At 30.4% G+C, this 11,351-nt stretch overlaps 1 protein-coding gene across 1 annotated transcript; it reads left to right on the top strand.

Moving 5' to 3' along the window:
• Positions 1 to 7,638: 7,638 nt before the first annotated feature.
• On the top strand, positions 7,639 to 9,758 carry LOC142626777 (transcription factor MYB61-like). The gene is made up of 3 exons (XM_075800481.1): positions 7,639 to 8,074; positions 8,185 to 8,314; positions 8,435 to 9,758. The coding sequence occupies exons 1-3, from the start codon at positions 7,942 to 7,944 to the stop codon at positions 9,492 to 9,494; spliced, it is 1,323 nt and encodes a 440-aa protein (XP_075656596.1). The 5' UTR covers positions 7,639 to 7,941; the 3' UTR covers positions 9,495 to 9,758.
• Positions 9,759 to 11,351: the final 1,593 nt, after the last annotated feature.

The raw sequence follows: 11,351 nt of genomic DNA, 5'->3' as shown, positions 1-11,351 counted from the left end.
TACCAAAAACTATAAGTGATTCTGGATTAGATTTGTCCTTACTATTCTTTGGCTGTAATTATATATATATATATATATATATATATATATATATATATATATTTACGATAAAGGGGATTTGAATGTGGGTTCTCCTTTATGGGAAGAATTATAGAATGGTATTGAGCCATATGACTACTAGTATAACCATCCAACCCTATTTATATATTCATACTAAATATGATAATGGAAACATCAATCAATATCAATATATATATAAAAGCTGAGACCTCATGTGAAAGTGCATAAGGTCCTACCACGTGGTATTCTGATATTGTATTTAACATTTTTTACATTTTTTCATTAAGTTTTTTTTTACTGTTACCCAATAGATTTTAGTAACTTATTTTTACTATTTTATAAATTTAGCATTTTTTACCTTTTTTTATTAAGTTTTTTTTTACTATTACTCAATAGATCATAGTAATTTATTGCATTTAACCTTTTTTTACCTTTTTCATTAAGTTTTTTTTTGACTGTTAGCCAATAAATTATAGTAACTTATTTTTACTATTATATAAATTTAGCATTTTTTACGTCTTTTTATTAAGTTTTTTTTACTGTTACCTAATAGATCATAGTAGCTTATTTTTACTATTATATTGATATGAGTTTTTCTTGACAATTAGACCAAAAATTATTCACTATAAAATTGATTACCTTTTAAAAGTAGACCAAATCTTATGAAAAACTCAGGTCCAATTATTACCTTACATATTATGACCCAAGTTTGACCATTCCCACGTGTAAATCAAAGCAAAAACTCTTACCCTCTTACAAACTCTCTTCTTCCCCCCCACATATAGATGATACTTCTAGAAATCTCATTCTCATGAAATATCTCTTCATTTTTCCCTAATTTCAATTCAATATGCTTTTGTCTATTAATAATGTTCTATGAAATTTATGCAGACAAATTCTCTGTCATCGACCAGTGCAACAAAAATAAATATATATATATATATATATATATATATATATATATATATATATATATATATAAAAGCAGAGACCTCATTGTGTGAGGGTCTAAGCTTTTGCCAAGTGGCACCTCCTATGAAGTTTCTCTACAATCATCCAACTCTCTCATTAATTGACTAAGTTTACATCACAACTCTCTCTCTTCTTCATGTCTTTTAGTATACCAAATGTTTCAGTTTTTTTTTTTTTTTAATAAAAAGGGATACTAATAATTAATGAGATCGAGATAGATAATATTCTAGCATTTCTGTTGCCTAAATTACACAAATTCATATATTTTATTTACTATAATCATTATTATTTTATTTTATTCTATGGGAATCCTTATTATTTTATGGTTATGAATTTACATACAAACATCTCATAAATAAAGTCTCCCTCCCCTGTTAGTCTTTTTTTTTTTTTTGGTATGGCAAGTTTTTACGTTAGTTATTTAAAAAGTTTCTGCCTTTATGATTGTGTAGATGCATTAATCACAGCTTGCCTCCAAAATGGCGTTTTGGTTTTTGCCTTTTTGTTTTCACATTATGTACATTATCAATACTCTGCTATAATGATTAATGTAGGATTTTCTAAATCTTTGACTCCCCAACCACTCTCTCACGCTTTGCCTTCTCCTCTCAACTTTGACCATATGCCTCCATTCTCTTTCTTTCTCTCTTAAAAAAACTTTCTTTCTCTTCAAAAAAAAAACCTTTAATAGTTAAATTTCCTAAACTACTGCTACTCTCAAATTTTGCTTCCATACTCACAATTTTTTAAAACACCAAGCCAATAGAAGAAACCTATTGCTCTTGTGATCTTTTGTTGTAGCCAGTGGCTATCCATCGCATATTAAGTGGCCTTGACATATACGAGTTCAAGCTATCATTTGTTACTTTCAAAATTTCATTTCTTCACTTACAATCGGTAGGGTTAAGATCGTGAGATTCTTTATTTTCCTATTTTCTTTTATAGGTTGTATTATTGTGTATATCGATTTCCAAAATATGCTTGAAGTCTAGAACTGAGAAATCAATAATTGTTTATTTAGTGTAAAAGTCTCATTATTATTGTCCTTTCAAGATTGTTTAATCTTTGCATATGACTTTAGTAGATTGGTCTTTTCAAAATAAACAAAAGCTAAACATGTTGTAAATCACAAATTGGATTATAGGGATCAAGCAATAATCATCTAGGGTGGAGGGTTTTTTTTTTTTTTTTTTTTGATACAAAATAGAAATTTTACTTTAGCCAAATCTAAGTGTATATGTGTGTGAAGCTCTCTCTTAGAGACTTGAACCCCGACCCTTACCCCCCATACCCCCACAAACACTTATACTTATGGAGTGACCATCACACCAAGGGTGTGCAGTGGTAGGGTGGAGAGAATTTAGTCAATGACAATTGAATTTGCAGAGGAAAAACAACACGACTATTCAATCCGCATTCTTTAGACTCCAAAGCTTATTTCTCGAGTAAGTCTCTTGATATTTTATTAAAGAAATACATATTGACTATTTTCCTACAATAAATTGAGTTTTGGGTTAATGTTTTTTTTTTTTTTGAGTTTTGGTTTAATGATGATTGTATAATGATCTATATGTGGTGTGTGCTTTCTTTTCTATGAATTTCAATAATGTATGAATCGAGGATTTTAGCATTTTAGTGTATTAAGGTTTTTTTTCATCTTTATTTCATTATTTTGTTTAGTTTTTGTTACTTTTTATAATGAACTCATTACTAACAAAGTTCTATGACAATTATGGTATAATATATGTACAACATTCGCGAAACTTATCTTACATAAAATATTACAATATTATCCGTGCATCGCACGGGCAACTTACTAGTATATATAAATCTTGAGATCCCTCAGGTTGCTGAAATAATTGATAAGTGCATATTTTTAAAATTTACAATAACAAAAAAGTCTAATAAATAGCATATACTATCTCACAAAATGCCATTAACTTAATATTTTCTTTAAAAAAATTCAATGATAGGAATGGTCAAAAAAACGATCATATACAAGAAATACCAAATATACATGCAAAACAATTTTCATAGGAGGATTTATCGTTAAATAATATGAAGACAGTAAAGATAAAATGCATTGAATGAGATCCTACAAAAAAGGTTTGTTAATACATATTAATTTATGTAAAAAAAAAAATAGATCATATTATTTATATTAAAAACTAATACATATTAATTTCAAAGTTTATTGCAAGATGTGAATTGCTAGGGTATTGCAATAATAAGTAATATTGATACAAGAATGGGTTGGTATTACATTTTGTGCATACTTTGTGAAAGGAATGTCAAATTACAAACAAGATCATTTTGGTGTGCAAAATGTTAAAAAAAAAAATCTTTTTATCCCAAAGTTAGAGACACTCACATTAATTACATACTCTCCAAATATTTATAATATATTTATCTCACTAAAACTACTATATATATACAATTGCAAACTACTTTAGATACAGAATTCAAATTGAAGTTTTTAATGCAACTAACAAAACAAAGTTTGTGATATTTGATCAAGATGCCAAGAAAATCCTAAATAAATCTACAAGATCGAGATCTTGCTGAAAAATAAACTAAGGTACAACTTATTTAAATTATTGTAAAAATATTGATATTGGAGAAGCAATCCCACTTGATTTGAAAAAAAAAATTGATTTCTCTACTTCATTTGAATGAATTCAACCTAAAAGATGGTTTTCAAAATTACATAGTTGCGCCTTCAAATGATAAAAAGGTATGGAAGAAAAAAAAACACAATTCAACATGCTATGTTAATTCTTTTTGCTGCATTATTCCAAAATTAACAAAAATAAAAAATTTACAAAAAACTGTTACATCATTGAAAATTAATATAAATGCAAATACCTATGAAAAATCTTAGCGACAAAGTCCAAATTTTGTAAGATCTAATCAAGAATCTCTTAGTGCCAATTCATTAGTAATTAATACAAATGATGCAACAAAAGGAAAAAATGATGAAGCTCAAAAATTGAACAAATATGGATAGACTAAATTTCAAATTTTGAAGATGGAAAAACTGATGATGGCAGCAAGCATCACCATACCCCAATAACAAAGCATTGAAGAAAAAAAAAATCGTAATGAAGCTTTTTATTACATCACATAATAAAAATCAATAATATAGAATGGATTAATATGTTTTTATCAACTTTTATTATATAATATTACTCCAAGTTGTTTTCATTATTGCTCATTACTTGAGCAAAATAATTATAATAGATATATGTGTGTAATATATAATTGTTACTTTTTACTAACAAAGTTTTATAATAAATATGTTATAATAAATGTATAATATTTTCCACAAACAAATTTACATAAAATATTATAACATTATCCGTGCATCGTACGGGAAACTTACTAGTTAAATTTAATTTTGTAGAACTCATGTTGCACCACCGTTTGTTATTCATTTTTTTAATCTATTTTTTAAGTAAAAATTTAATTGTTAAAATACCTATTTATTAAATGGGTATATTTATTTTAAAAACAGTTATTTATAATAAATTTATAAAATAAATTCATAATTGTATTATATTATAAGATAATTATATATTCATTCTCGCACATAGTAGATTCAGTACATGATTAGTGTGTCTTGGAGATAGAGTAATTTTGGACATCACTAAACCCCCTTGACAGGATTCTCTACCTGTACAGACCAAGGTAAAGGAAAAATATGTGTCTTCCGTTGGAGTTTGGACCAAGTTAACTTTAAACTATTCATATATTCACACTTCCTAATCATTTGATGACAGTGATTCATTCCCTATAACCAAGACATCAAAAACAGATTAATAAAAAATACAAATAAATTAATATTATCAAAAGCAAAATCCTGATCCAGTACATATTAGTATTTTTTTTTTCATTAAAATGAATTGTTGAAACACCCACTTCTCCATTGATTGAAAGTAAATATTGATGCCAACATATTAGTAACAAATGAAGAAACAAAGAACACAGGAATAAACATTCAACAATTAATTGTTGACTTCACAGAACAGCTCATATATATGGTACTATAAAGATAAGGTAGTTACGAGTACATGATGAGGTATGGAGATTACAAGCATCTTTTCTTGAGTTTCTTTTTTTAAAGTTTCAATATTCCAATAGGATGGTTGAATTTAGGATATTGATAAGGTCAAGGACGAAGCTTCATAATAATGTCCGAACTAGAAGACAGATTATCATCAAAAGCCAGGATTTTTTTAAATTATTTTTATTATTATAATAATGATAATTAATATTATTATGGAGGTGAAGGTTCTTTCTAGAGTTTAAATGTGTTCAAGGAAATAAATAAATATTGAGGAAATCATAACTAGTTTGGATATTTGTATGCCATGCATCACTTGCCTAGCATAAGAACAAGAGATGGTAATTTTACTTATTTAAGGAAAAAAGAAGATAAATAAATGATAAATTTGTAAAAAAACTTTGATATAATTTTACCTAGAAGATATATATCATCTAGTTTATCAACTTTTTCTTGAGTCAGACACATTACATACCCTAATTGTCACATTTGGCTTTTTCTATGTTAACAATCAATAGGAAATAAAATATATCCAAAGGATAACTTATTTTATGATCACTTATTTTATTTCAGAAGTGTAACCCTTGCCTTCCATGTTGGGTCGGTGACTATAGTAACTGGTTCTAATGATACAAGAGGGAATTGAAAAGCAAGTCAGGCAATAAAAAACTGATTTTTATAATAATTAAAAAAACTCAAAACAAGCTTTTGCTGATGACCCGTTTGGTGGTGCAATAATGTAATTATGTAGCTAGCAACAATGACAATCAACTATGGTTTCATTTGGATGGAAGAATTTTATTTGAAGAAAAGGATTTGGATATTCATTTTTAATTTAATTAATTTGAATAAAATATGAGAAATAAATTCATGGAAGAATTCAAGCTTTATTAATATGTATTTTAAAATAATTAGGTTTAAAATATCATTTCAAATCTATACTATCACAAACATTTTTGCTGGAGTAAATACTAAGGACTCAAATCCTTCGTGTGTTGTTAAAATTCATATCAAGCGATTTATACTTAGACATTATTCTAGAAGTCCTTAATTTTAAATCATCAAATCCAAATATAATCATGGAAATTTTTTGTGATTTTGTTTATGGCATAACTATATTATAACAACAACAACAACAACAATGAGGTTTTAGTTGTAAAATTTGAAATTGACTATAGATCCTCTATAGACTCATCGAGATTGACCATGTATAGCATAACTATATTAGGTCACCATATTGAAGGCCCTTGCAAGTTTCAATTGTCTAGTACTGTGCATTACTTCAATAATTGTCAAGATGATACCAATGTTTCACTGAATGGCTCATCCTACAAATGTGTTCAATGAATTCAGACTTTCATAAGAGCCATCAAAGGCATTGTGCAATTAATATTTTCATGTTGAGTATACCACTAAACTTGTAATAATTCATCCTAGTTTGTCTCCATTCAGCTTTCAGAATGCATACTTAAATTGAAGAAAGGACAACTACATTATGGTGAATGGCCTGTATATGTAGATATAAGAGGAGTATGCCAGTTTACCATTTTAATTTATTTTAGCTTTAGCATTTCACACAATTATCTATACCACTTTCATGAAGTCAGAAAATCAATAAAAAAAAATAAACATTAAAAAAGAAATAATGGGAAATATTTCAAATTGGAAAACATGAATGATTTGGAGAGCTGGTGGCATTTGAGTTTTTATAAAAAGGAACAACCTTTTATTTATATGTGGATAGCAGTAGCACCCAATTATGAAACTTTTCAAAGTGAAAAAGCTGAAGTAAAAGAAGGTCAATATAACCGGAGAAGCAACCTGACACAAAAGCTAGTCAAGAAAGAAGTAATCAGAGAGTACTAGTATCTACTACTAATGGAGTATTCAGAAAATTCCACTCTCTTCCACATTTAAATAAAAAATATATAGTTTCCCTTAACTTATCATCAATTTTATGCAGTATACTTTATTTGCAAATTTATCTAGTCACAAGGTTATTACTTGTGTACAAGAAATTTTCCTTTTTGTCAAAATCTTGAGGCTACTTTTACTTTAGGATTCTCTGGAGACTAGCTAGGATGAAAAAGGGTCTATTGCTTAAAACTTTAAACAAACTACAAATTTATTGTTTCCCGTTATAAGAATCCTCATTGTTTTAGCAACTTCATTTGTCTGGACATGTATAAAAATATTTCAAGACCCTTTTTTAAAAAATTTTAAAATAAAATAAAATCTTTTCCAATCAAAAATAATAAAAATAAATATCTGTCAAGAAAATGCCCCACCAGTGCTGCCAAAGTCTTAAATTCTCAAACCTTGATGAGACATACGCAAATCAAATTATTGGAGCTAAGCAAACTTCTTCTTCTCCTCCATGCTCCTCTCAATCCACTGGATGTGTCCAGTGGCATCTGGACCGTCCATACATGATGGACCCCACTTTGTAATACTATATTTATTTATTTTTGTAATACTAGGCAGTAAATGGAGAGGATTCTATTTCTAACTCAGGAAAGCTTTTATTTATAGACTTTATAACAAAATTCAAAACCAAAATCTCCAATCATCCTCTTGATTCTTGAATATGAGTATGACTTCTCTCTATGAGCCTCTTCCTATTAATTTGATTCCCTACCAGCCTGCCATTTCATTTTCTTGATCTCTCTCTCTCTCTCTCTCTTTTCTCATAACCCAGCTTCCCATTTCCTAGAATTCATATTCTAAATTTCTAATCCTCCTCTCCTGTTGCTGACAATTCAGAAAGGACTGTCCCTGCACAAAACTTTGCTGCCACTTTTATAAAAGTTTTTTTTCCAGCACTGAAGATATTGGTTGGACTCCACATGGGGAGACACTCTTGCTGTTACAAGCAGAAACTACGGAAAGGCCTGTGGTCTCCTGAGGAAGATGAGAAACTTCTGAATTATATTACCAAGCATGGACATGGGTGTTGGAGTTCTGTCCCTAAACTTGCAGGTACTGTTTATCTTTGTTACATACTTTATATGGTTGTCAATGTGATGCACACCAAAGAATCTTAAGGACTAAAAAAACTCATTCTAATTTTGTATGACATATATTGTCAGGCTTGCAAAGGTGTGGCAAGAGCTGCAGGTTAAGGTGGATTAACTACCTGAGGCCTGATTTAAAGCGAGGAGCATTCTCTCAGCAGGAAGAGAATCTGATCATTGAACTCCATGCAGTTCTTGGCAACAGGTGGTTTTTTCTTTTCTTTACTGTTCAGTTCAGATACTACTATTACTCTTCTTCTTTATTCGCACTGTTAATATTTTGAATTATCACTCATGTTGTCATAAATGTATTATACATCACCAGGTGGTCTCAGATTGCAGCTCAGTTACCAGGAAGAACTGATAATGAGATTAAAAACTTATGGAATTCTTGCCTTAAGAAGAAGCTTAGGCAAAGAGGCATTGACCCCAACACTCACAAACCACTTTCTGAGGTTGAGAATGATAAAGACATGCTACCAACAACCGCCAAAAGCAATGAGAAAACCTCTATAGGATCCAATGAACAAAATCTCATCGAGGCAAAAAATCCAAAGCCACCTCCAATGGCTGCAGAAAGATACACACTTGATGCTTCTTCAAGCTCAAAGTTCGAAAACAGCAGTGGCAGGAACAATAGTTTCACAACCACTCCAGCTACACAGGAATTCTTCCTAGATAGGTTTGGTGGTAGTGGTACTTCCCATGAAACCTCAAGCACCAGTTGCAGGCCTTCTGATTTGGTGGGGTATTTCTCTTTTCAGCACTTGAATTATGGGCCTGATATAAGGCTTTCTGTACACCCCAATACTTCTCTTTGCTTCAATCCTAATTCCAGGTCTTCTGAAATGATTTCTGACTATAATTCTAGTATGACTTCCTCAATGCTCCATTCCATATCAAGCTCAATTGTAAAACCTTCTGTAAGCCTTCCCTCAGACAACAATCCTTCCTTAGGCTCCGGTGATGTCAATGGAATACACAACTGGGAAAGTAGTACTTTCAGTAACAACTGCAGCAACAGCAATGGAAGCAGTAGTAGTATGGAATTGCAAAGCAGCAGTAACTTCTTTGAGAACCATGCTTTCTCTTGGGGACTAACAGATCATGTAAAATCTGATAAAGACCATGCTCATCCCTTAGAAGGTGATACTGAAGACATCAAATGGTCTGAATATCTCCACACACCATTTCTGATGGGAAGCACAATACAGAATCAAATCTCTCAACCTATGTGCAGTGGGATTAAACCAGAAACCAGCTTCATGACAGACGGGTCAAGTTCTAGTTGGCATCATAACCAGCATCAACAAGCTTTGCCAGCTTCAGATATATATACCAAGGACCTACAGAGACTTGCTGTAGCATTTGGACAAACCCTTTAGCATGTACTTAATATGCGAGTTGTGACACCCTCTTAATATAAGAGAGGAGAGGAGTCACAAAGTTCAGTTTGAGATGGAGCTTGGAGAAGGATGGTTTTCTGGTTACAGGTGTGTGCTATAGACATTTTCTTTTGAGTTGTAAATGTTTCTGATACAAATCTTCCTAGCCTTTTGTTTTACAAAAATATTTGTGATTTATTTGAGCTTATGTTATATGCTTTGCCCATTAAACACAGTAGAGACACTGAATAAGGCTTGTTGCTAGCTCTTCTGTTTATATCCTTAATTTGGATTCACATGATGTAAGTTCATTTATCGACAATAAAAAGCTCTTTCTATATTTTGTACCCAAAAAAAAAAAAAAACTCATGAAGGTTGTGCGCTCTCCTTCTTAAATCAAAGTCCAATGTGATTGTGACTCTCTACTACATATCCATACCTTTTGAATCCTGGATTTATTTTCACTTTAATATAATCAATCTCTTTCTGTCATGATCCTTTTCACATTGAAAAATAAACAAAAAATTCCGTATGTTCTTTTCTAAAGCAAAATTCAATGGACCATTTTTCATAAATGGGTGTCTATCACTGTCTCCCTACAGATAGAGATGGTTTTCACTCTGACAGTCTTTGAGTCACTTATACCCCTACAAGACTCAATGGCTTAAGACAAGAAATAATAGTTTTCCTTTGGTTTATTAGTGTTTACCTCGACCCAAAAAAGTATTATAGAGTGATGTTGCCACTATATTTCATATTGCCAAGCATATATTGGTGAAAAATCCAACTAAATGAATAAGAGACGCAAAAGCCCCACAGCAAACTTTTAGCAATCAACCAGCTAGTCATGAACAAGTTTGGAAATGACCTTCAAGCTGATAAAGACCATAAATTCCTTGTCTAAGAGGCTTTTTTGCAGTACCTTAAATTATCTTAAGGACATGGTGAAGCAAAAAAATAAAAAATCCAATTCAGATTTTTCAGTGTAAGGAAATGAGGATATTTAAGTGTACAGTATATTGCAAGGTGACAAGTTCTGTACCACTAATCCATTTTGTGCCATTTATTTTAAGAGGATACCAATGCACGGTTACTGTGATGTGGGCCTAAAATTTTAACAATGCTATTAGGAACAACAGAATGGGGTCCTTTCAAAGGGCATCAATTGATGCAGAAACTTCAAGAGAGAAAGGAGAGTTTGATATCTCAGTAGTACATGATAGAAAATTAGACATCACTGATAATGATTTTTAAGGACTAAGTAGGGTCCCTTTAAGGTGAATTTACCTTGAAGAAGATTCTTTCTTTTAAAGAAATGGTCCAGTTAATGTATGCCCTTAGAGCATTTGAAAAAGCTGTCAAAATTTTTTCAATTCTCAATAAAACTTTTTTTAAAAATGGTATACTATTTGCTAAAGGAGACAAAATGTATAGTAGCAAGTCCCATGAGATGACATTGGTAAAAATAATATTCATAAAGTTAATATTATCAAACTCATGGACAAGGCAATTTAGGGGTAATCATGCAAAAGAAAACATTATTTGCACATCACAAATATACATCTTTCATGCACGCTCCTTTCATTTGTGCTCATGATTTTGAATTGAAGTCAACATATGTGATAATTATATGTGATTATTAGTATTACTGATGCAGATATTAGGTGTGTACTAAAAGTTTGCAAAAAAATATGTGCAAATATTACAATCCTAATAAAAGTGCAATTGCCCCGTGTTAATTCATTGAGAAATTCTAGTAACACAACAAAATGTTATAATATTTTTATAATATTTTTGTTTTTAGTTGTGATGTGTCCCTAACTAATATATTATTTAGTTTTACCTTGACCTATGGGA

The sequence above is a fragment of the Castanea sativa genome, chromosome 3 (genome assembly GCF_040712315.1).
Source record: "Castanea sativa cultivar Marrone di Chiusa Pesio chromosome 3, ASM4071231v1".
NCBI classification, from domain to species: Eukaryota; Viridiplantae; Streptophyta; class Magnoliopsida; order Fagales; family Fagaceae; genus Castanea; species Castanea sativa.
The sequence above is the reverse complement of the archived record's forward strand: the minus strand, read 5'-3'. Positions and strand labels throughout refer to the sequence as shown.